At 44.9% G+C, this 26561-nt stretch overlaps 2 protein-coding genes across 3 annotated transcripts in view; one reads left to right on the forward strand and one right to left on the reverse strand.

The window, feature by feature from the left end:
- The window catches only part of PI4KA (phosphatidylinositol 4-kinase alpha), a 119683-nt gene that overhangs the window by 38607 nt on the left and 54515 nt on the right, over nt 1–26561 (reverse strand). For both annotated transcript variants that reach the window (XM_025982669.2, XM_072723448.1), the window contains exons 20-23: nt 8945–9053; nt 8453–8589; nt 8143–8276; nt 5349–5431 (exon numbers count right to left, since the gene is read on the reverse strand). In XM_025982669.2, coding sequence (XP_025838454.2) covers nt 5349–5431; nt 8143–8276; nt 8453–8589; nt 8945–9053 — 463 coding nt within the window. The remainder of the gene's footprint in view (nt 1–5348; nt 5432–8142; nt 8277–8452; nt 8590–8944; nt 9054–26561) is intronic.
- SERPIND1 (serpin family D member 1) lies at nt 13611–25565 on the forward strand. Its single transcript, XM_025982670.2, has 5 exons — nt 13611–14190; nt 17803–18692; nt 21885–22158; nt 23894–24038; nt 24719–25565. The coding sequence occupies exons 2-5, from the start codon at nt 17813–17815 to the stop codon at nt 24908–24910; spliced, it is 1491 nt and encodes a 496-aa protein (XP_025838455.1). The 5' UTR covers nt 13611–14190; nt 17803–17812; the 3' UTR covers nt 24911–25565.

The following is a 26561-nucleotide window of genomic DNA, read 5'->3' on the forward strand; positions in this document are numbered from 1 at the left end:
ATTGGAATTCTTTAAGAAAGGTCTCATGGGCAGCCTGGGCGGCTAGGTGGTTTAGCGCCATCTTCAGCCCAGGGTGTGATCCAGGAGACCTGAGATCGAGCCCCACGTCAGGCTCCCTGCATGGAGCCTGCTTCTCTCTCTGCCTGTGTCTCTGCCTCTCTCTGTGTCTCTCATGAATAAAGAAATAAAATCTTAAAAAAAATAAGAAAGGTCCATTTCTCCCTCCCCATGTTTCATTTGTTCAATCACCTAATTAGTATGGACTCATGTATATTTGTTTCTTGCACTGGGTTATAATCCAATACTGTTGTTATTCATTGTGTTGTTCAAATTGTTCCAGCTATGGCCATTAGGAGCTCTTTCAAGTAGACTTCTGCCCTTGTGACATGCCCACAGGCCTTTCTTCTTTTCTTCTTCTTTATCTCCCTTTTCTTTTTTCCCTTCCTTCCTTTCTGGCACTGTGAGCTGTCCCAAGCTCACCTCGTTTTTTTTTTGTTTGTTTGTTTGTTTTTGTTTTTGTTTTTGTTTTTTTACATGGAGCCTTGGCTCCCTTTACTGCTGAATGGTGTTTAGAAACCAAGATCCGAGAACCAGATGTGGTCATTGCTGCCAAAGCAAATCTGAAAGCAACAGCAGGGCATGAGCATCACAATGTGATATAATTAAATGCTGCTCATCCTCCAGTGCTGTCCCATTTATGCATTGTCTTTAGGGTGGCTAAATGACAAGAATGCAAGGTCATTAGGGCACATACATTAGGCAGGCATTGCACCTTTGTGCCCGAGGCCCAGGCAGAGTTTGAAACATAAAGAGGCACCACATAAGTGTTTGTTATGAGGTTAAATGGGCCCCTGAAGCTCTCAGACATGGAAAATGATTAGTGTGACCTGGACAAGATGCCCTAGGAGGGAGAGGCTAATTTCTAAGAAGTTTGGTGGATGAAATCTTCTTTCGGGGGTGTGTTTAGCACATCTTTGAGGTTTTTTTTTTTTTTCCTTAGCATAAAATCTTCATATAGCTCTTAGGAAACAAACTGTAGGTTCCTAATAAAAAACAATCAGACAGTGGTCAGATGCCCATGATAATCATGTGTAGCTTCTATGGTGACTTTTACATTAAAAAAAAAAAAAAGCCCCTTCCCTTTTTTGTACTTAAAGTTAGCTTGGATTACCTCAGTCTTTGTACTGAGTGACTAGGCAGCTGGCAGGCTACACTGCCTGAACACGTGGAGGTTTGGCTGACACCTGCACAGGAGGTGCTGGCCCTCTCCTTCGGGGACTGCTACATGCTTTTTATAACCTCTCTCTTGCTTGGTTCTGAAAACTCATGAATAACACATCTCCAAAGATATCTCCTTCCCACCTCTCATGTTTTTGAAAGAGAAAAAGAAAAGGAAAGCACACTCAGTAGGTATGCATTTATTGGCTTTACCCTACCTACCCACTCAAGAAAGAAACCCATTTGGAAATCATGTGGAAAAAAAAAAAGAGGAAAAAAAAAAAAGGAAATCATGTGGAAGAGTACAGTGTACCGTGAAAATTAAGTGTAGGTAAAGTGTACATCGGTCTTCAGTGCAATTTAATTTCCTCTTTTTAAAAAATTTATTTACTTTTATTTAAATTCAATTTTGTTAACATATAATGTATTATTAGTTTCAGAAGTAGAATTTCAGTGATTCATCAGTTGTATATAACATTACATTATATCATGATTACATCAAGTGTCCTCCTTCATGCCCATCACCCAGTTACTCCAGGTCCCCACCCATCTCCCCTCCAGCAACCCTCAATTTGTTTCCTAGAGTTCATCGTCTATTACAGTTTGCCTTCCTCTCTGTTTTTTATCTTATTTTCACTTTCCCTTCCCCTATGTTCATCTGTTTTATTTCTTAAATTGCCACATATGAGTGAAATCATATGGTATTTGTCTTTCTCTGACTTATTTTGCTTAGCATAACACCCTCTAGTTCCATCCACATTATTGCAAATGGTAAGATTTAATTTTTTTAAAATTAATTCTTTTTTAAATCATGGTCCTGAGTGGGGTCTCCTTATGGCCAACAGGACTACTGAGGCATGGAACCTCTCATGGAAGGTCTGGGCCTATCCCCATAGTGAGCTAATATTCCATTGTATACATATATACCACATCTTTATCTTCATCTGTCAATGGACATCTGAGCTTTTTCTGTATTTTGGCTACTGTGGACATTGCTGCTATAAACATTGTGCTGCATGTGCCCCTTCGAATCACTATGTCTGTGTCCTCTGGATAAATACCTAGTAGTGTAGTTGCTGGGTTGTAGGGCAGTTCTATTTTTAACTTTGTGAGGAACCTCCATACTGTTTACTGCAATTTAATTTCCTTTTATGACACAGCAACAGAAAAGTAGAGCTCAGAAGAGGATGAGCTTTCAGCTTTAGAAAGGTAACTGATTCTGTCTATAGATATTCTCATTAGGAGGCAGGCAAAATGTGGTAGGTTCTTAGGCTCCTAGGGGTTGGCATTCTTTATTTTTTGTTGTTGTTGTTGCTTACCCTCTCTGTTTGAACAAAAAAAGCTCAGGGTAGGGATCCCTGGGTGGCGCAGCGGTTTGGCGCCTGCCTTTGGCCCAGGGCGCGATCCTGGAGACCCGGGATCGAATCCCACATCAGGCTCCCGGTGCATGGAGCCTGCTTCTCCCTCTGCCTGTGTCTCTGCCTCTCTCTCTCTCTCTCTCTGTGACTATCATAAATAAATTAAAAAAATTAAAAAAAAAATTTTAAAAAAGCTCAGGGTAACCAACCATCTACCACAATGGGTGGATAGACGAGGGGAGCAAATCAGCTTAGCCAGCAGTTTAACAGTGTCTCTACTATGCCCCCTAATGGTCCTGGGGTGATGTGTGTATGACCCTCTGAGTGTGGGGCACCTCTCCTGCATCCTGCACCCCAGTGGGAGAGGTTTCCTGCCATACAAACTGCCTGCCTTCATCTTCCAGCCTGGCCTCTGAAGGGCTCCTCCTCATCCAATCCTTCCCCATACTGCCAGCAGGGGGAGCTTGCAGAACCCTCATACGGTCTTCCTTTGCCAACCCCACAAAAATAAACCCACCAACCTAATTTCCTGACTGTCATGCAGTAGTGTGAAGGGATCTGCAAAAGACTTATTGGACAAAAGGTCTTACATGAAGCAGCACCTCACAATCCTTGGGGTGATTTTATTTTATTTTAATTAATTTATTTATTTTCCTTGGGGTGATTTTAAAAAAGATTTCTTCAAGGACTGATTTTTTAACAATAGAAAAAACGGTACCACAATTATCTGGGGATTAATTCTCCATTAGCAAGAACAAATTGATAGATTCTTCAGTGTGCCAGAGCTTCTAAATATGGAGAGGCTCCTCACCACTAAGTTAATATCATTAATTAATAATAAAGTTATTGATTTTAAGAATTCTCAATTAGCATTCCTCGAAATATGTACCCACACAGTTAATCAATCAAAACTCATGGATCTAGCAAACTCAACTCCCTCAAATATTTAAGCACAATTACAAAACTGATCAAATTCTTCTAAGCATTTAATTAAAACATGGGTCTAATATTTCAGTCTCTTAAATTTTTAAGCACTTTAAAAATCAACACATAAGGGTGCCTGAGTGGCTCAGTGGTTGAGTGTCTGCCTTTGGCTCAGGTCGTGATCCTGGGGTCCTGTGATCAAGTCCCACATCAGGCTCCTTGGAGAGAGCCTGCTTCTCCTCTGCCTATGTCTCTGCCTCTCTTTCTGTGTCTCTCATGAATAAATAAATAAAATATTTAAAATAAATAAATAAATAAAAATACACAGACCAATATAATGATGCTTAAAACCATTGGCATCCTTATACTAAAACTGGTCGGGGATCCCTGGGTGGCGCAGCGGTTTGGCGCCTGTCTTTGGCCCAGGGCGTGATCCTGGAGACCCGGGATCGAATCCCACATCGGGCTCCCGGTGCATGGAGCCCGCTTCTCCCTCTGCCTGTGTCTCTGCCTCTCTCTCTCTCTCTCTCTGTGACTATCATAAATAAATAAAAAAAAAAAAAAAAAAAAAAACTGGTCAAAGAATGACTATACTATGTGTTTGTTTTCTTTGCAGTCTCAATTTTAATAACTCTTATTTTTATTCCAATTCTTAGGTTTGCCTCACTAGAATTTCAGTAACTATATTTTTATACCACTGGAGAGTTTCATTTATTTGTTTTCCCAGGAGTCTGGTGCTTTTAGGACTGGTTGCTGCTAAGATCCTCTATGCACTCAGGATCTAAGGACATCTGCATCATTGGGCTTGCAAGTCTTTGTGATTCAAATAAATTTTCTTACTCTGAAACTTCCCCAGAAATGATTCGGTCTTCAAATTGGATGTGGCCCGTGGGTCCTGATCTGCTGCCCTGACATTCTGGCCTGGCCTGATGGCACCACTGGAAGCATTCATGGACCTGAGTGGAGTCTCCTTATGGCCAACAGGACTACTGAGGCATGGAACCCCTCACGGAAGGTCTGGGCCTGTCCCCACAGTGAGCTAACAGCTACTTTCAGCTAACAGAGTACCTTTAACTGGCTACTCTGTGGGACACCTCTGCCCATCTCCTGTGGGGCACCCTTTCTACCTAGTCACTCTCGGAGGCCAGGCGAGACTTTATCGTGGGTGCCAGGCCTCTTCCTGGACTGTGTGGCTCTTTCCTTGTGTTCCTTCTTTCCTGATTACATAAGAAACAACTACCTATCTCTATTTCACTAATATTTAGTGGAAAAAACAAATATTTTGTATATATACACATATCCTATATATTATATATTATCCATTATACCTATCATTATGCTAAAATATATAGGAGAATACATATATATAATCTCTGTGTATTTGGGTACACACCATTATCTTTGTTTATCTGCCCTTCTTTTAAGCAACATAATAAAAATACGTATTCATGTTCAGATTATAATAGTCTGTCCACTGGGAATCTTTTTAAGTTGGTCTTGGTCCTCTTAGCCTGCTCTGGACTTTTAAAAAGCATGACTGCTCCCTTACAATAAGATGCTCTAGGTCTATCAATGACTATGTGAGGAGACTAGGAATCTCTCAGCACAGGTTAGTATTAGATACTGAAATCTGGGGGTCAAAGCATACTCAAGTGTTAAGGGTGGACAAGAGTGATGTTCCTTAAGGCTATATGGTTGTAAGATTATATGTCTTATACTGATCTTTCCAATGTAGTTTGTAACTTCATAAAACTATATTCTTCATGTAGACAGAAAATTGGGAGTAGTATGCCTTTTTACACTATTGAAGCTCATTTCATCATGAGAGTACCACAACAATAAACTTACCAGACTTGTCTTTCTGAATAGCTTTATCTTCAAAGTAGCAGAACATTACCTGGAAGCGGTCAGGATCTGTTGAGCGCAGTACCCTAGCAAGAAGAACAGTTTTGAGTAAGTTCTGAAAAATCCAGACCCTCCTTATCACAGATTTAGTACTGCTCAGAACTAGTGAGGCTGTGAGGAATCAGTAACCTACACCACTTAAAGTGCCATATGCTCACGCGGACTTTCTGGAGGGCAATATCCACCATCTACCATAATGTTCCCACATTGTTCCACCCAGCAATCCATAGATCTTAAGGGTTAAGTCATAGATCTTAAGGGTTACGTGCATCAGGATTCTCCTAACACTGCTGGCTAAATGTCCATCAAGAGACTACTCAGCTGCCTTTGTACATCACTTAATGGCACATCATACAGCCACCAAAATAAGAGGTAGCTATAGAAAAACATCCAAGATGCACAGTTATATGAAAAAGCAAGGGGGAGAGCACTGCGTGGCTGAGTGGTTGAGTGTCTGCCTTTGGCTCAGGTCATGATCCTGAAGTCCTGTGACCAAGTCCCACATCAGGCTCCCTGCAGAGAGCCTGCCTCTCTCTCTCTCTCTGTGGGTCTCTCATGAATAAATAAAATCTTAAGAGAGAGAGAGAGAGAAAGCACGGTGTGGGGGAAATGGGTACAGCAGGATGTCAGTGATAGGTTCCCAAAAGGCCTCCACGTGCCTTCTATGTGTAGGATATATATGTTTGTATTTATAGAGAATATTTTATAGAGAATTTCTAGAAGGAAAAGTAAAATTATCAATAGTGGGCATCTCTGGATTCAGGAAGGTGACATTTGTATTTTTCACCTTTAGCATCTTCTGTACTATCCCAATTTTTTTAAAAAAAGATTTCAGAGAGAAACAGAGAGAGAGGCAGAGACACAGGCAGAGGGAGAAGCAGGCTCCATGCAGCCTGATGTGGGACTTGATCCCAGGACTCCAAGATCACGCCATGGGCCAAAGGCAGGTGCCAAACTCCTGAGCCACCCAGGCGTCCCCTATCCCAATGTTTTCTTTCATTTTTATGCACTGGTTTTACTTTCATAGTAGCTGTTTAGAGTCTGGCTCCTCTAAGATAGCGGGGCACGTATGCACACAGGCAAGCGCTTGGTGGAATGCATCTGTGGGTTTCCACACCAACCTTTTGTGAGTCAAACCTTAGTAAGGCAGGCCAAGTGGCTTTAAGCTCATGCATTCTTGAGTGCTCATGTTTATACATCTTTTACGTAATTTCTCACATTGTCCACTTTACTGTTTTACAGCTCTCCTAATAATCAGTGGCTGGGAGCCCAAGCCAAGTTCTTGAATACAGGCTTCAGGGTTGTTTCTCCATGCTAACAATGTTCTCAGAGGCCTGGCAGTCAACCTGGGATGGGAGCTGGGCTCTTAGGAGCTACCATGGGCTGTCCCCTTAGGGCGTTGCTCTACCAGCCCACTCAACAGCCTGTCCTGAGAACCTGAGAACTCCATTCATGGGCACACTTGTGGGGAAGGAGACATCCCTGCCTGAGGGCAACTGAGGCTGAGAGGGTGTGGAGACATCTTTTGTAGCCATTAAGCTAGAAGCAAACCAGGTTTTTGGTCTATGTTTGGTTTGCTTGTTTTGTTTTGGCGGGTTTCTCTTTCAAAATACATTCTTTATAAAAAGGACGAGAGGGAACTATACTGACATACAATTGGGAATGGTGGTGAGGTCAGTGGTTGTTCCTCTCCATTTATTTCCAAGTTTATGTGTAATGGTCTCATATTACTTTTATAAAAAAATTATAATGGAAAATGCAAGGAAGGCCAAAAGTTCTTTGGCTCTGTGGGACTCTGGGGGAGAATGTGTCACTGGTTTTCAAATTCTTCTCTGTTATGGCACCTCGGGCTACCCAAGAAGCAGGAAGGAGGGGACAGGGCAGTAAGGTGGGCGCTCACTCCCACTTACCCAAAACAGCTTTAATCTATTTTATATGTTGAGCTTCTGAACAAGAGTTCTTTGACCAGAGGGTTTCATGGCACCAAATAAAGGTTAAAATAGTAACATTTCCCAAGTATTCCTCCTATTAAGAACTAACACCTTATTTTTCAAACCATTTGGTAAAGTTTTTCTATAACTTATCGCAGCTATCCTGTGACCTCAACAAACAGGAGACGTGGGGATCCCTGGGTGGCTCAGTGGTTTGACACCTGCCTTCAGCCCAGGGCGTGATCCTGAAGTCCCAGGATTGAGTCCCATATCGGGCTCCCTTCATGGCGCCTTCTCCCTCTGCCTGTGTCTCTGTCTCTCTCTGTGTGTCTTAGGTCTGCTGTGGTCACATGTGCATCCTGAGTGTCAGGCCACCTGTGGGGCAGTTTTGAGACAGGCTCCTTCCCATTTCCCATTTGTTGTTTGTAATCAGCTGTGGTCCTGGGGTGAATATGATCCAGTTCAGTGAATGTCTGAGAACATACTCAGTGAGGGCTGGTTCCTAACAGGGGCTCTTGAGCAGACAAGTGGACTGAGTTTGCAACATCTATAGTGATTGCTCAGAAGCCTATTCCCTACAAGGAGAGGATGATAGGAGAGTTTAGATACCTGGGGATTTATAAGATGTGGTGTGTGGTGCTCTAGAGGGAGGAACACACAAGAAAAGCAGAGGGTTTTTTGGTTTTTGGTTTGTAAGAAAGCTTATGTGTCTTGGGAAGAACTGAAAAGAGTCTCACTCCCAGAAGCCATGAAAGTTTAAAAATTAGCTCCAGTGTGGCTGTGCTGGGAGGCAAAGGCCTATATACCTCATATATTCCAGCCGGTAAACAGACAGGAGATAGGTGGACATGGCAAAGTCCAACTTGTTGATGAGGGCGGACACTTCGGGAGCAGGGTCCAGCAGGTTGATGATGGTGCTGCGGAGCTCGCTCAGTTCAGCCTAGGGGAAAGAAACGCTCAAGGGCTCACACAGCACCTAGAGGAAAAGGCAGCCCTCCCCCAGGAGCCCAGGAGTCATGGATAATGTGTGATAACAAGGATAGTGAAAGGATCTTCTCATTGTTCAAGAGAACTTAACCCTGTATCATCTGTCCTTGGCAGGGCAAGAATCCTTACGGGGGTGACTGTGTCGTTTTTCATGGCGGAGTTATACTGGAGGACGGAGCGCAGTGGCTCTTTGCTGGGAAACGTGAGCAGGGGTGACTTGGTGGCTATTTCACAGACCCCCTCGTACCACTCTTCTGGCCAGAGTCCTGCAAGAGAGTAGCCGTGAGTGAGACCATCACCTTCCTTAAGAAGCACCGCAGGGCAGTTGACGCTGACCATTCCTAGAGTCGTGGGTCCTTTGTGTGAGCCAATTATCCCCAAAATAGGGCACAGAAATGAGTCTGTTTCCTAACTTGGACAGGTTTTTCCTAAGACACATGGCACTCTCAGAATCCTAAACTATATCTGGGGAATTGTAACATTTACAAACACTTGCAGGAAGCAGCATCTGAATTTGGACTAATGTTGAATGCATGCACATCCATAATGAGGTACAGTTCTGGCTCACTTTTGTTTTCTCTCTGCACTCTATCTTCCCTAGGAGAGGGAATATTCCCCTACCTGAGCCCTCCACCGCAAATCCCATCAGCACAGAATAGAGCCAGAAGTCCCGGAAGAGCTTCTGCAACCGAGGCTTGGCTTCTTTGATGGGAGGCAACCTTCGGGTGAGCTGAATGCACCAAAGACAGAGGGAGAAAAAGAGGTTATTTGCTCATGAGCCCTAGAACTTACAGATATAAAATCAACCCTAGATTTATTCTCCAAGAATCACTCAGTCATTTTGGGTAGGAAAGATACACTGACCAGTGACCAACACTTCTTGATCAGTTCACTGGTAAATACTCACTCATTCAGCAAACATTTATTGAGTAGCTAATGTGCAGCAGGCATCATACCCAGGAAGTGAAAAGCCCCATTCCTACAAAAGCCTTTCTGCCCAGTTGAGGTATGTGAGGAAATCATCACAGTGTAGCAGAGTTCCTAGAGGTGTTATGGGTCTCAATGTTACCATGCAAGTAAGTAACTCTTGGCCAGACAGAGAAGAGAGAGGAACCTATCCAGCCATAGGAGCGTCGGGCTCAAAGTCTGGGCTTGGGGAGGGCATGGAGGGCTTGGGAGGCTGGAGCACAGGTGAACAGCTGTGACTGGAGAGACAGGGTAATCATGAGAAACCTCGTGGGTTGAGGAGAGTGACTTTCAGATCTTTTCTGGCAGCACAACTTTTTCAAACAGTAATCTTGGGCAAAATCCCAAGACTTAAAATAAGTCCTGCAAGACTTACAGAGTTACAGAGGTGCAGGGGTGAGAGACCCATGTCCCTGCATCCTTGCTCAAGATGGTGTCCTCCCCAGCGTGAGACAGGGAGTAGCTCGCAGGTTATGCAAAAATGTTAAATTTATGCACAGCGTTTGTTGGACAAGTTAGTCCTCACAGAACCCCCAGAGGACATCAAGACCCCTACATGATAATCAACCTACAGTGAGGGGTCTCAACAATCCAAACAGTCATGAGGACCAGGGACACAGCAGTGGCGCACACAATGACACCATTGCTGGGAAGGCAGGGTACTTGCACCAGTGGCTGGTAGGACTATAAATTGGTACACTATTTCCTGGAAAGCAATTTGGTGAAATGCGTCAAAAATTCTAAAAATAACGGGCATTAAGGAGGGCATATGATAAGATGAGCACTGGGTATTATACTATATATTGGCCAATTAAATTTATTTATTTATTTATTTATTTTATTTATTTATGATAGTCACAGAGAGAGAGAGAGAGGCAGAGACACAGGTGGAGGGAGAAGCAGGCTCCATGCACCGGAAGCCCGATGTGGGATTCGATCCCGGGTCTCCAGGATCGCGCCCTGGGCCAAAGGCAGGCGCCAAACCGCTGCGCCACCCAGGGATCCCGGCCAATTAAATTTAAATAAAATAAAATAAATTCTAAAGTGCCCCATCATTTCACCTAAAATCCCATTTCTAGGGATCTATCCAAAAAATCTGATTTAAACACAAAAATGTTGCAACATTTGTTAGAACAGAAAAATAAAGAGAAAAACACTAAATGTTTTGCTGAACAGGACATTTACAGCATATCAGGAATATTTTCTTTTTTAAGATTTTTATTTATTTATTCATGAGAGACACAGAGAGAGAGGCAGAGACACAGGCAGAGGGAAAAGCAGGCTGCATGCGGGGAGCCCGATGCAGGACTCAATCCCAGGTCTCCAGGATCACACCCTGGGCGGAAGGTGGCGCTAAACCGCTGAGCCACCAGGGCTGCCCCAGAAATTATATTTTCTAAGAATATTTGGTGACACTGGTAGAGCTTATAATACATTGAGTGAAAAAAATGCAAAATATATATAATATGGTATAGATTTGAAGTATATTTGTATGTAAATATGTGTGTATAGAAAAAGGGAAAAAGTCCAGTTGCATATTAATAACGATTATTTCTGGGTAGCTGGGTTGGCAGGACTTCCTAGTTTCTTCCTTAATGTTGCCTGTACTTCCCAGAATTCTGCCACAGATCCACTGCTTCCACAATCCCAGGGAGGCCACAGGTGCTGGCCTAGGGCTGGACAACATGCTGTGTGGGAGAAGCAGCTTCTCCTTGAAAGCTACTAGGGTGCTGTGCCCTTGGGTAGAATCAGTCAAGATAGGGTGGGGGGGGGGTGCAGGGTGGCCTCTGGGAAGGTGCCGAGGAGGTGAAGCACTGCGGAGGGCAGCAGTGGACAGAAATGTCTCAAGGCAAAAAGGACACTGCCACAAAAGCACACTTGAGGGGCTTCCAGCTTGCTAGTGGCCAAACATGGTGGCTTTAAAGAAAAGGAGCTCTGGGACTATTTCTGAGGTGACGGGCCTCCCTAGGATGGCCAGCCGGCTACGCTAGCCCACACCATGGTAGACAAGCTACTCAGCTCCCGCTCAGCTGCCAACCGTCTCAAGTCCTCTTCATAGGCTTCCTCCCCTCTGGACTGGCACCCCTTCCCACCCCCACAGCACCTTGGCCCGTACTGGTTAGCTTCCACAGTGCCATTTTCTAGAATGTACCCCCCGGCCCTGGGGGCTGGGAAGAGCTACATCACCTTTGCTGATGGGGGTAACCATGTAAGTTATTTTTGTACATGTTCGGGTGTGGGTTCTATGGCCCTGTTCCCCTCAACCCCACCATATGAATTGTACAGAATATAGCTTTTGAATCTGGGACTGTCTTTTCCTTGCCTTTATATACATTAAACACATGTGAATCTTCAAAAAAAAAAAAAAAAAAAGGTCCCAAGAGACAGTGGAGGCATGACCCGGTTCCCAGACATAGCATTGGCTTGGTGTTCAAGGTCAATGTGGCCAAGAGGTTCTGGTGTCCTATAAAAAGAACTTGCCTTTGGTGGCTATGGTCAGGCTTTCAGAATGCTTCACTCCCAATCAGATCAGAGGCCCCAAGTGACTGAAAAGTCCAAAATGGTTTTGGAACAGTGAGAGAAAATGACTGTCAAAAATCTATCTTTAGGGACGCCTGGGTGGCTCAGTGGTTGAGCATTTGCCTTCAGCCCAGGGCGTGATCCTGGAGACCCGGGATCAACTCCCACATCAGGCTCCCTGCATGGAGCCTGCTTCTCCCTCTGCCTATGTCTCTGCCTCTCTCTTTGTGTCTCTCATGAATAAATAAATTAAAATAAATAAAATCTTTAAAAAAAATCTATCTTTAGTTTGTGAACCTACTTCTCACCCTGAGAACGTCCTGCTTCCCTCCTAAGAACTAGGGCTTGGAAATGCCTTATAGGTTCTCCCTGCATTGATGACTCCATCATACCAGCTGAGCTGGTTCTGCTTCCCAGGAAGGAAAGACTATGGTGGAATCACAAAAGGCCCCAGAAATGATCTGAAGCAACCTGAGACAAAGACAGTGTAGTCAGACTGGTTAGGACTATGTGCAGGGATATATGCCTATGCTTCAGGAGAGACAGAAAGGAGTCAGGAGGTTCCAGAGATCGCCAAAAGATGATGAAGGGGTCCTGTATGGCCCCGAGACAGGACAGGCAAAGGATAAGGGAAAGGGTTATAAGATAACTGACCTGAAAAAAAAAAAAAAAAAAAAAAGATAACTGACCTGCCCTTCCCTAAGATCAAGGTCAGAGAAAAAAAGACTGAAATAGATGGAGTCCAAAGAGACATAACCAAATGCTATATCAGAACCCTGATTGGATCCTGGATTTTAAAAAGCTACCAAAGAAGTCATGGAGAAATCTGACTGGTATTGGATGTCTGATAAAAGACAGTGGGACTGGGGCACCTGGGTGGCTCAGTGGTTGAGCATCTGCCTTGGGCTCAAGTCGTGATCCTGAGGTCCTGGAATTGAGTCCCAAACTGAGCTCCCCGTGGGGAGCCTGCTTCTCCTGCCTCTGTCTCTCTCTGTGTCTCTCATAAATAAACAAATAAAATCTTTAAAAAACAACAACAACAACAACAACAACAACAACAACACACTCCTGGGTACCAAAATCAGGGAGCAGCATTCTGTGATAAGTTGGTCTTCCACACAATCGAGAATATTCCTGTAATAATGTTTTAGATTATAGAATTTATTTTTTTTAATTTTTAAAAAATATTTTATTTATTTATTGATGAGAGACACACACACACACACAGAGGCAGGCAGAGGGAGAAGCAGTCTCCATGCAGGGAGCCCAACACGGAACTTGATCCTGGGTCTCCAGGATCACACCCTGGGCTGAAGGCGGGGCTAAACCGCTGGGCCACTGGGGCTGCCCCAGAATTTATTTAAGATATTAGATTTTAAGATCCCGGGACTCCGGGATCACACTCTGAGCTGAAAGCAGACGCTTAACCACTAAGCTACCCAGGCGTCCCAGATTACAGAATTTTAAAAAAATTTAATTTTTAAAAAAATATTTTTATTTATTTGTTCTTGAGAGACAGAGAGAGAGAGAGAGAGGCAGAGACACAGGCAGAGGGAGAAGCAGGCTCCATGCAGGGAACCCGATGTGGGACTTGATCCCGGGTCTCCAGGATCTCTGAAGGCAGGCGCTAAACAGCTGAGCCACCTGGGCTGCCCTAAAATAAATTTTAAAGAGTGATCCTAGCCCCTAGTGAATGCCTAGGTAGACCAGAGTTTGGGGAGCACCGCTCAATAATACCCTATCTGTCCTGTAACAGCTGAGAGAGAGAGGCTGCAAGCCTGGCACAGACACAGTGAGCCTTGACTGAAGAAAGTTCTGTACCAAGGTCTCCTTATGCTATGAATCACTGATCTCATTCTCCTTCCCTCTGCTTTTCAGAAGGACATGCTCATGGAAGCATGGGGACACCTGCCTAGCAGTCGCATCAGCCCTGGAGAACAGGGCCAGGTCAGACCAGGGGCAGATCACCTGAGTGGGAGAATCCATAGCTGGAGGGCTGATGAGACGGCCTCTGTTGTTAGGGGAGCATTACAGCTACTCTTCATGCAACCCAGGCCCCCAGAGCTCTGAAGAGTGTCTCAGTTACGTGGTAGCTTCAGTGAGGACTGCGCCCACAAGCACGTCGACACAGCTATAGTCATGCCTTCCAAACACCAGCTGTACCAGAACTGGAGCAGAGGAGTCAGAAGTCACTCAGCAGAGACCAAAGATACAGCTGAGGGGGGTTTGTGCTGACAAAGCTAGTTGAATGGTGTTTGATTTGGGACATATTTACTTTGGAAAATACCCAACACCGGCCCAGCACCAAAGTTCACACTGAAACCCCACTGGTGACCTTGGCTCATTTCATCTCTGCAACACCACTTCTCAGAAGCACAGAGGTGAGTTTGGTTTCTAACATTTCTGCTGATTATAAATTCTTATTTGTAGTGGTTAGAGATGGGTAACTGGTACATTTCTTTATCAAACTATGAACTGAAAAGCTTTCCATGGCATCTTAAAAATGGGAAAATGTGTTTTTTAGTCTGCCTGTTATAACATTCTGTCAGTTACATTATTGAGACAGTTGTCAAACTTGGAAAAGGAACTGTAATAGGAGAGTACTGTGCCTATGTTAAATTATTTTAAGTCAGAACTGTACTATGATGGTGCATGAAATATCCTTGTCCTTAGGCATTTTTCCCTGAAATATTAGAATTAAAAGTTACAGGGACACATTCTAAGTGATCTACTCTCAAAGGATTCAGGGGGAAAAAAAAAGAGTACATGTGCTGTGTGCCTGCATGTGTATACACACCCATACACATAGATGTATATGCATGGAAAGAAAGCCATAAAGAAACTGTTCCAAAATACAAAAGCTAGTGAATCTGGGAAAAGGGCGTATAGGGGCTGTTCTCTACCCTGATCTTTCAACTTTTCTATGTTTGAAGTTATTTCAAGATGAAAGGTTTTTAAAATTTCAAGCAGTTACTTCTCTCCCATCACATCTGCCCTATTTGGGCTGAAGACATAGCCAGGAAGGACCTAGAGTGTCCAGGTGTTGTGCTCTGATACATGACCATAAAGGCCAACCTTGCTCCATACAATTGGCATGAGAGAGTGCCATGTAAAGTTCCCAGAAAAGTAAACTTTTGAATTATTTACCTTTAAAAAATATTGCTTCTCTTCAAAGATAGTCATTTGGACATAATCTAGTGGTAGTTTTAGTGTCTTATATAATTCTTGTTATACTAAGTGTATAGGAAGATTGGTTTTTTAGATCCATAATTTCAATCCACAGAAAATATCAGAGAGCTTTTCTCCTTTCTCAGGTAAGGGAATAATGAACACTATTTTTGGCTTTTCATCATATAATGTAGGAACAGGGTATAAGAGGCTTCCAAATATACCATATGAACACAGGGGTTAAAAATCATGTCCAAAAAAAAAAAAAAAAATCATGAATGTCTTCACTTCTACCTCCTTATCTGGTCTCAGATTCCTTTCCCTGAACTCTTATTCAAGTTGTTGCTTTTTTTAACCTTGTTTTTACCTGAGAAGGATCTTTCTAAGTGTAGCCTAGCCAGGAGACTTCCATTCTCTTCTAACTTTTTACAGTGTACTGCTATCAATTTTTATGTCCAATTCTATCTGGAAACTGGGCCCAGTACTATCTGCAGCCAGACACATTAGAGACTGTTTTTCATGTGCAGGCTACATGTGCAGCACCCGCAGCTTCAGCTGGGTGCTGCAGGGAGGGTGGGGGCGGGAAAAGACCATGGACATTTTCAAAGTCAGAAACTATGTGACTTGCCTTCTCTAAAATGTGTGATTCAAAAGTCTTTCGGTGGTGATTAGAACAACATTTGAGCGGATTATTTCCATAGTACCCTATGGGAAGACCCAAGGAGGGAGGCTGGGGGGGCAGAGAAACCAGTCCCAATGCTCCAAGGCAAAGAGGCAGAGGTTCCATTGCCACATACAGTAACAATAAAATGCTGAAAGGATGAAGTTAAGTTATACAGATGAAATTCCTTGGGGAATCCCTGGGTGGCTCAGTGGTTTAGCGCCTGCCTTTGGCCCAGGGCATGATCCTGGAGACTCGGGATCGAGTCCCTCATCGGGCTCCCTGCATGGAGCCTGCTTCTCCCTCTGCCTGTGTCTCTGCCTCTCTCTCTCTCTGTGTCTCTCATGAATAAATAAATAAAATCTTTAAAAATAATAATAAAAAAGAAATTCCTTGTATAGCACCTGGCATCCAGCAGACACTCTATCAAGAGTCACTGCATCGGAGGGCACATGATGAGATGAGCACTGGGTGTTATACAATATGTTGGCAAATTGAATTTAAATACAATATTTTTAAAAATTAAAAAAAGAGTCGCTGCCATCAACAACAAAACTGAGAGCGTCACAAGTTGGGTATCTGTATAGCTAGGCCCATTTTCAGGCCTAACAAGTCCAAATATTTACTTAACACAGGTGCCAGTAACTCATATCTGGCCTAGACTGGAAGGAGATATTCTCATCCTCAAATATCTACCTAACAGGAGATGGTTACACACAAACAACAAACTTGACAAGATACAGTTCTTCCTTCCAGGCTTTTCAGAAGTGATGCTGGGATCACGTAAGATGGTATAACATTATAAATGCTTGCTGTAGTTGTTCTGCAGAAACATGGAAGCATTAAATAATAGCTCATCTACCCAGGATACAATTAATATGCAGGAAGTAAAGCAAGAGAAAGAGAAAGCCATTTAGCAGGTAAAACTGATTTGACAAGTTAAGACACATCCTTCCTTGGAATAAGAAAGGTGACGGGTAGATAAAGACGGGCTTCTCCCAGTGTATGTATTAAAAACTTACCTTGTTTATTTAAATAAAGGGACTGCCCCTCAGGCCTTCTAGTGAGAACTTTCTGACTTTATCACCTCACACAGACTTTATACACCTGGTAAGATTACTTCTAACCTCATTCTAGAAGCAGTTAAGTAAAAAAAAATTCAGTAGGTCCTCCTGACAGCAGTGTGAGCCAAGTAACAGATGCAGAGAAGACAAGGTACCTGTGGTAAGCCATATAGCCTCATAGCCTCTGGGGAAAGACAGCAGGGGAAAGACAGGCCACCAGCCACCTTTCACTAGGCACCCAGAGGATCTCTGCATTACGACAAATTCCTAATCTTATGCAAATTGCACAACCCCAAATAATGCGACGGATTTCACATATCTTTAGGATATCTGTTTTCAGAAAGCCTGGCCTGATGCATTTTTCAACATCTCCACTCAGGCCCCATCTCTTCGTGAAGTGGGGAAGCTCTCCTGGCACCCTGCTCTTATGACAGGCAGCAGGGCCACACCCCAGCTCTGCACCCCTACCAGCTTTGTTTTTTTTTTTTTTTAAGATTTTATTCATTTATTCATGGGAGACACAGAGAGAGAGTCAGAGATGCAGACAGAGGGAGAAGCAGGCTCCATGCAGGGAGCCTGACGTGGGACTTGATCCCGGGACTCCAGGATCACGCCCTGGGCTGAAGGCGGCGCTAAACTGCTGAGCCACCAGGGCTGCCCAGCCTCCCTGCTTTGTGCACATCTGTTCCCTGTCTTGCTGGCAGAGCTCTGTGATAGGGGATACCTTTGTGCCTCCAGTGCCTAACATGTTGTTTAGAAAATAGGAGACGAAGTTTGGTGAGTGAATGAAAAAGAAACTCCCTCAGAATGCTGAGTCCCCAGAAATCTATATGGTCACAGTTTCAAGAATCTTTATAGAAAGGATTCTCAATTAGGGGCCTGCAGATCATTCAGATAGGTTTAGGAAGCCAGACAAAATGTTGGGTATCTGTTTATCTTCACCAGTCTCTCTTAAAGTGCATGATCTTAAAATGATTAAGGACTGACACTCCCAGGGCATCTTCCTGGGTCAAAGCCATGGGCTTGCCCTCCAAGCACTGTGGTGGCAGGTCCACTAGGCTACCTCTCACAGTGTTGCTGGTTTTCTCTCCCAACTTTAGCTTTGCCAAAATGAAATGCCCGTTCCAACCCCTCATCATTTCTCTCATCTTAACGTCCATGTGTGCGAACAACAGCCTGGCTGGTCAGCTTGAGGAAGGAGGGGAAGATTCTCCATCCAGAGACTCCCAATGGGGGCAGTTAAATAGCAAAAACCTGAGCATGTCCCTTCTCCCTGCTGACTTCCACAAGGAAAACACAGTCACCAATGACTGGATCACAGAGGGGGAGGAGGACGAGGATTATCTGGACCTAGAGAAGATATTCAGCGAAGATGATGACTATATTGACATCATTGACGCAGTTTCACCAACTGATTCAGAGGCCGGTGCTGGGAACATCCTCCAGCTCTTCCAAGGCAAGAGCCGTATCCAGCGTCTCAACATCCTCAATGCCAAGTTTGCTTTCAACCTTTACCGAGCACTGAAGGAGCAGGCCCATTCTACCGACAACATCTTCATAGCCCCAGTGGGCATTTCCACTGCCATGGGTATGATTTCCTTTGGCCTCCAGGGGGAGACTTATGAACAAGTGCACTCAATTTTGCATTTCAAAGACTTTGTCAATGCCAGCAGCAAGTATGAGATCATGACCATTCACAATCTCTTCCGTAAGCTGACTCATCGCCTCTTCAGGAGGAATTTTGGGTACACACTGCGGTCAGTCAATGACCTTTATGTCCAAAAGCAATTTCCAATCCTGGATGACTTCAAAAGAAAAGTAAGAGAGTACTACTTTGCAGAGGCCCAGGCGGCTGACTTCTCAGACCCTGCCTTCATATCAAAAACCAATAACCACATTCTGAAGCTGACCAAGGGTCTCATAAAAGACGCACTGGAGAATATTGACCCAGCTACTCAGATGATGATTTTAAACTGCATCTACTTTAAAGGTAAGAAATAGCTTTAGGTTTCTCAAAACAAACTCGTGACATACTCTTTTAGTGCACAGATGGACTGAACATCAACAACTGTGTGCTCTAGCTCTGATTTATCCAGGAAACCAAGACACAGGGAAGATCAGGATGAGGTCGGTAGTAGCTGATACTGGGCTCTAATTCTATGCTTTATGCTCACTGAAACTTCATCACAACCTTGTTATTAGCATCCCATTTTATAGACAGAGCTGCAAAGCAGAGAGAAGTAAAATGATGCTCCCATGGCACATAGCCAGTAAGGGGCATAACTAAGGTTGTGTCAGGCAGGCGGTCTCCAGTGCTTCATTAAACTGGAAGAAAAAATGAAAAACCTTTTTACCATTTGGCCATCCTGGATTTGAGTTTTTTTAATTTCCTTTCCCAATTATCAGTAAGCAGGAATATGGACAAGAAGCTGAAGACAGGTATCTGAAAACCGTTCAGCTTGACTAACATTAATATTTGCAAGTCCTTTTGGGGACACTTGTGCACTAATGGGCAGGAGGGGATAGGAAATAAACTATTATTTCTAGACCAACTATTCTGGGCCAGACAAGAAAGGACATCCCCCCCCCCCCCCACACACACACACAGGACCCCTGGGATCCTGGAAGTAAATGGGCAATGGACATAAAATCCAGACCTCATGCACAGTGCTCTCATTGGGACTTGAACCAGAAGAAACCTCTACCTCACTCTACAAGCCTAGAGAGCCAAAGGGCAGACACAAAGAATAGGTCCACATCTCAGTGACTCATGGTGATACACAACCAAAACCTGGTAGGCAACAGCTAGTCAGTCCCTGAGGAGTGAGAGGCTGTGCTTCCTCGCCTGTTAGCTCCAACACTAGTTACAGCAGCTCAGAGAGGCGAAGGACAGGGGCCCTCTCTTGGCTGCTGCTTTGGGGAGGTGGGGCTGCCGAGGGTAAGCCGAGGCCTCCCTGTAGCTGTGCCAGGCAGGCAATCTGTCAGATAGACAAAGTAGGGCTGAAGCACTCAAGGATGCAGGAGGGGCATGGAGGCTGAGCCAGACCTCTTGGGCTTCCCTCTCAAATGCTAGGCACACCACTGGCATTGTGGTGGCCGATCAAAGGCTAAGGCTCTAACAGGCTTGTAACAGACACACAGACACATGCCACACATATAATGAACACACACACATATTTTAAGAGAGAAAGCGCACTCATAAGCAGTGGGGAGGGGGAGGAGAGGGAGAGAAAGACTCCCAAGCAAGCTCCAAGCCCAGCATGGGGCCTGAAGTGGGGCTCAATCTCACGACCCCGACCCCGAGATCATGACCTGAGCTGAAATCAAGAGTCGGAAGCTCAATCGACTGAGCCACCCAGGTGCCTCCGCACACGTATACTGTTTATTACTGATCATAAGTACATGGAAATGAAAAAATGAGTTTAAGCCCTGGCCTCCCCACTTTTTAGTCATGTAGCCTCAAGCAAGTTCAATGTTTCTGTGATTCAGTTTCCTCAGCTTTATAACAGAGTTGATGAATCTACTCTAACAGGGCTGTGTGCAACACTGCAAGAGACAGTGATGCAGTGCTAGCCTGATATGGTGGCAAGAGCTCAATGACCTTGAAGGAGTAAAACTGCAGATGCCATGGTCATATCATATACTAAGTAGGTATGATATTGCCAGAGACGTTTAGTCTGCTTCTATGAGCAACTAACCTATGTTTAGGAACAGCTTTAGAACAGTCAATGTAAGTTACTTGGGCAGCACCAAAACCCTCAATTCTACAGGTCTGTGGGGAACCCCAGACACAAGTGCCTCTGCATTAGGCTGGCCAAGTCATCAGGAGCAGTCAGAGAAACCTAGCAGTGAGTCATTCCTGCCGGCAAGGCCTGCAGAATGACTACAGCAGTCAGTTTGTAACCTCCAACACCTAGTAACCAGTGTCACACACCAAGGGGTCAAAGTGGCAAATATATACGTATCCTTTTCCCCTCCTGTTGGATAGTCACTTAATTTAACGTTGGAATCAGAGAGATGAAATGCTAGCAGCACCCAATCTTTCATGGATGCTCATCAGAAGAAAGGAAAGTCTAGAAATATAATTTTAATCGTGAGCGCCTAAATCTGTTACTAATTTGATTTTTAATTACAAATATTATAACCACCTTGTAAAGCACAATATAAACAGAGGTTGGGTCAGGAGGAAGTCAGAAGGAAAGAATCCCAGGAGACATGTGACAGCTCCAGCAAAAGCACAGTGACATCTGTGGTTGCCACAACCTGGGGGGAAGGAAGAAGCAGCCCTAGCATCTGAGGGGTAAAGGCCAGGGGTGCCGCTAAATACCCTATAATGCATAGGATGGCCCCCATAACAGAAAACTGCCCAAATGTCAATAGTGCTGAGGCTGAGAAGCCTGGGGTAGAGACTCATCTCATCCCAGCAGCTCTACCCACCAGTTAGAAACAAGCTGCTTTGCGTCTTTGTAATTGTTTCCTCATCTGTAAAACAAGGCTTATAATAAAAAGCACACATTGCATATGGTTGCTGGGAGGAAAGGAAGGATACAGGAAAGACTGTTGGAGGAATGCCTGGCACATGGCCAGCTCTTAGTTGTCAGCAGCCATTGTTAAAGTTACTAGTATCTTAAAGCTAAAACAGACATATACTTACTCCTGGACACAGCATTACACGTAAATCTGACATGAAGATCTGATGGCATCATCAGTATATCCTTCTAGTCCTTATGGAATCGCAGAGTGGACGGGATGAAGGCTATCGAAGCAGGGTTCCCATGAGCAAAAAGGTACTCATTTTGCAGCTCAACCAACAGGTCCAGGCCGGTTAGGGATCTTGCTAGAGTCAACTAGTTAGCCCCCACCTCTAAACCAGAATTCATTCCAGTCACCTAACTTTTCTACCATTATCATACTTCCTACAAGTATGTTAGCACTCTGACCTTGGAGTCATTTAGAACGGTGGTCCTCAAAGTGTGGTCTCCAGACCAGGAGCATCAGCACCACCTGGGAACTTGTTAGAAATGCAAGTTCTTGGCTCCAATTAGAGCAGAACCAGAGACTCTGCGGGTGGGCCCTGCAGCCAGAACGCGCCCTCCAGGTGTTTCGGGTGCATGCTCGCATGCGTAGACCATGGCTTTAAAATAACATTTTAATAAAAGCCCTATTCTAATTGACTTTACAGGATCCTGGGTGAATAAATTCCCAGTAGAAATGACACACAATCACAACTTTCGGCTGAATGAGCGAGAGGCGGTCAAAGTTTCCATGATGCAGACCAAAGGGAACTTTCTAGCAGCAAATGACCAGGAGCTGGACTGTGATATTCTGCAACTGGAGTATGTGGGGGGCATCAGCATGCTAATCGTGGTCCCGCACAAGCTGTCTGGGATGAAGACACTTGAGGCACAGCTGACACCCCAGGTGGTGGAGAGATGGCAGAAAAGCATGACCAACAGGTACTTTAGGTTGAATGTTTGTTCTTTTGATCTCCGGGAAGCAGGGAGAGACCAGAAACACTGGGAGTTTGGGTCATTTTAAGGAGAAGGGAGATGTGTGCATAAAAACCCAAGAACTGCCATACTGGGCCATTTTTGTAAGTTCAGCCCAAATTTCCTGCTCAGTGAGAAGTAATCAGACAGCATCTGTGAGAAACACACATTTTCAGAAGTGAGGGACAGGTGACTTAGAGCCAGTGTGGAAACAGTCCTGGCTCTGCCGCCTATTTGCTCTATGGCTTCATCATCTGTGAAAGCAGCATGATTCCATGACTTCCCAGGGTTGCAGAGAGAGATACAGAGAGTACACAGAAAAGTGATACTGAGCATCCCTTGCAGCACCTGGTACATGTGATGACCTCTGCCGTCCCTGTGCAGGAAATCCTGCAGTCCTCATAACCCATTAGGGACACATCATTCATGATTTCCCATTATTATTTGTTACTCCATAGGCAAAACTACAGGTTTTAAATAGTTACCACAATTATTAGCATATCACACCAGAAAGAATAGAGAAGTTGCATTTCTATTTTATTAGATGTTGGTCTCCTTTTGGGACAAGAATGCAAAGAAATGTAACAAACTGAGAAGAGGGCTCTTAGAAGAGGGTATCTGCTCAGGGAGGGGATGAGTCATCAGGCCCTGTCAATTTTTCCTTAAAAATGTCCCCTCTTTTTCCTAACCTCATCGCCTATGACCTCCCACCCTGAGCTAAGAAGGCTTAACCAGCCTGCCCATTCCACTCCTTTAGCCACCCTGCACTGGTCTCCAAACAGCATTCCTAAGACACTCTTCCGCCCCGGCTCTTCTGCTCCGAAGCTCTCTGTGGGCCATCTGCCCACAGGACACAGCCCAGCTTCTTGGCCAGGCCCAAAGAAACAGCCTCCCATCTGGCCTACTCTGCCCCTCCTCCTCTTTCCTCCTAGTCTGAACAGTGCCCCTTGGCACTCCAGCTAGACCACAGCTCAAGCGTCCTCCAGGCTTTGCTCACGCCATGTCTCAGGCTGTGGGCAGCTTTCTAGGCCACAGGAATACCTGCTCCTTCCCACCTTCCGCTGGATGGCTCCAGTAGTGAGATCTGTTCTAGTTGTTCAGACATTACCATACCGCTTTTACCATTTTGCTGCTTCACACATATGAGTCCTGGCTTGCCAAAAGGAAAGCAAGCTCTTGAGAAAAGGGATTGTGTCTGATGTCTCTTTATCCCCTCTGTGTGCTGGATTTGGCCTCATGGGCACTGTAGTTGCTATTTATCCGTAAAGACTGAATGTGTTGAAGCAAGGACAGAGAACATTCAACACTGGCATGTGAAGGGTTCCTTTTTCTGTATATTGACCAGATATTCAACTGATTACTTAACAAGAAATTCCTGGAATCAAGAGAATTGTTTTAGATACTTTCAAACCATAAACCAGTAACAGTTCTGCTGCTGACCCGTAAGACGGAACATGAACCCTACAGTATGGAGGAAATGACTGGATAGCACTAACCATACCTACATTTTAAGAAACTGGAATCATAATGGATGGTCTTTCCCCAAAACTCAACTGATTGTACTGTGATATAAATTTTATTCTGTGATAAAAGCAACCTGGGGTTGGTGGGGGAAAGGAAGTGAGGGCATTTGAGGGAAAAACAGGATTCTTTTGGAACTTGTGGTTCAATAAAACTGGGCACCCTTTCCTTCTCTGCCCAGAACTCGAGAGGTACTTCTGCCTAAATTCAAACTGGAGAAGAACTACAACCTGGTAGAGGCCCTGAAGTCAATGGGGGTCACAGCACTGTTTGACAAAGAAAGCAATATGACCGGAATCTCAGACCACAGGATCACCATTGATCTGGTAACCTCTCCCTCTGTCCACCCTCCGCACCTGTGCCCAGGGTCTGCCCCCAGCAAAGCCTCCCTCCTGTCTGTCCTGACTTCAGAAGTCAGGGGTGCTGGATCTGCTCTCCCTCGGTCTGCCAGATACTGTGTGGGTAGGGTAGTCTGTTTTAGGGAGCAGCATGGGAATGAGTCACATTCTCACTGACTGCAGAAAGAGAGGAGGCATGTGTTCCAACCCCTGAAATAGCGACACTCAGCTGAATCATGAAAGATCCTTTAAATACATGCAGAGAAAATGCATGACCTGCATACTGAACTTGACAAAATAGACACACTACAAGAGAGAACACCAGTCCAAAAAACCCGACCTCATCCTTCTGGCAGTGCACCTAGAGCGTAGTACCGGGGAGATGGGGCATGCAGCTGCTGTCTTGCTGGCAGATTACTCATACTATGGCCACCACCATGAGAGACTATGATGTTGAAGTTTATAGAGATACGTACTATTTATATGACACAGCCTCTGAGCACAATTACCACATCTGGCAGAGATCTTCAAGGGTTATTTTGGCCAGCTGTGGTTTGTGCCTTGTTATGTGGTGTTTCTAACCTAAATGAGAGGAGACTCACTATATCATCTATCCTTCTGTGTGCTCACTGATGGGATCTGACAACTTCCTTTCCATTTTGAAACAGTTCAAGCACCAAGGTACCATCACGGTGAATGAGGAGGGCACCCAAGCTGCTGCCGTGACCACAGTGGGGTTCATGCCGCTGTCCACCCAAGTCCGGTTCACTGTCGACCGCCCCTTCCTCTTCCTTGTCTATGAGCACCGCACCAGCTGTCTGCTCTTCATGGGGAGAGTTGCCAACCCCACCAAGTCTTAAAGGTGGAGGTCTGGGCGTTTGAAGTGTTTTGGGGGCACTCTGTAATTCTGGTTCCATTCTGACAATGAGAACGGAGATGTTTTGGCATCATGGCTTTTGTGGTTTATGCTACCATTTTGAAATCGAGGCCCATTGGAGAGGAGAAATTTACAAATGACTGAGAAGCTCACCGGAATCAGTTCAGCACAGTGAACAATGCCAGCAGTTCGTAGAAGTGAATGTACCTGTGACATGTCAGCTGTTACCTAGAGGCTGTCAGCAACATAGAGACTGGCTTACTCCCACTTCCTCAGTGCAAACCTGTGGAGGGCCTGCCTGTGCACCTCCTTCCTCTGCAGTACCTAATCCTTGAACTTTCGGCTCTTTTACTACTCAAATTACCGGCACTCTTCATCTGAACACAGAACATAGAAATGAGCTGCAGGACTAATTTCTCACCTCTCCCAAAGATGGTGCCCAGGACAGGAACAACCTTGTGACATTCAAGGAGTGCCCTAGGTGTTAGGGCTTAATTCTCTTAAGGCCCAACTTTCCAAGTTGATGTTAAATGTCATCTATACTTCTGCTGTCACCTCACTGCTGCCCAGAGGACAGTGTGTACACGTGGCCATGCTTTCCACCTTAGAGATAAATAAATATCGCCACTTTTACTGTGTGTCTGTTATAATTCTCTCTTTTTTGAGGTTCAAGTAACTAAGAAAGACCAAATTCAAAATAGCTGACATCCCCAGGAGTGACAGAGGTTGACAAAAAACAACTTGATTCTTCATGGTGACTCATGTGCTACACAGCAGGCATACTCCTCAGGATCAGGACATGGTGAGTGTTGCTAAATCGTGGGGGCAAAGATGCTGTGGATGAAGCTTCATGGAAATTCCTGAAATGCCAGTCCTTGTGGGGGCAAATGCTATGGCTTTCATCTCCGGACACAGGGAGACCCTCAGACAAGCTCCCATAGTGGGTCTGGTTTGAGAAAGCAGGTGACATTTAAATGTCTCCACTACTTGGGTAAGACCAGTGGAATCTAAAAAGGCTGCTCAGAATTCAAGCGTGCTGGTGCTTCTGCAGTGCTGGGGACTCTGGGCAGTGACGGGGAGAGCATCACAAGCGCTGTGCGTGCAGCTATCTATGACCCCCAGAACCCTGCAAGAGAGGCTTTCTCTTCCCTTTTCTGCAGAGGAGAAGGAGCAGGGTTTGAGCACAATTGGCTTGACACCAAGGTCACCCACTGAGTCTTGTCTCAGAGGGCTTCAGACTCAGTGAGACCAACACTAGTCATGGTGGCAGCAAAAGGGGAGCACCTAATGTTCCCCACTGTAAGAGGTACTGTGATGGATATGCCCGCAGGTTATCACTGAGTCCTGACACCAACTAGGAGGTTCACACTGTTATCACCTCCTTTTGGCAGCTGAAGAAACAATTCAAGGTCTCAGAAGAGACATGATCTGCCCAGGCCCTGCTGTTGCTAATACACTCTTCACCAGCTTCTTTCCAACCTTCTGCACCAGAACCTCTACCTTCTGTATCCAATGCCCAGTATAGGCTACGTCTTTCCCTGTCAAACCTCCTGACCTCTCAGGGAGCTTGCTGAGACCCCACTCCTTGAGTTCCTTCTCCAATGCACTTCTACACTGTCCTTTCCTGGTGCTTG

Source organism: Vulpes vulpes, chromosome 10, assembly GCF_048418805.1.
Source record: "Vulpes vulpes isolate BD-2025 chromosome 10, VulVul3, whole genome shotgun sequence".
Classification (NCBI taxonomy): Eukaryota; Metazoa; Chordata; class Mammalia; order Carnivora; family Canidae; genus Vulpes; species Vulpes vulpes.

Excerpts from the sequence above, each read along its gene's own strand:
- SERPIND1 (XM_025982670.2), top strand. The coding sequence starts at position 17,813 with ATGAAATGCCCGTTCCAACCCCTCATCATTTCTCTCATCTTAACGTCC. Across the intron at positions 22,159-23,893 it reads CAGAAAAGCATGACCAACAG|AACTCGAGAGGTACTTCTGC; the intron begins GTACTTTAGGTT and ends TTCTCTGCCCAG. Across the intron at positions 24,039-24,718 it reads ACAGGATCACCATTGATCTG|TTCAAGCACCAAGGTACCAT; the intron begins GTAACCTCTCCC and ends ATTTTGAAACAG.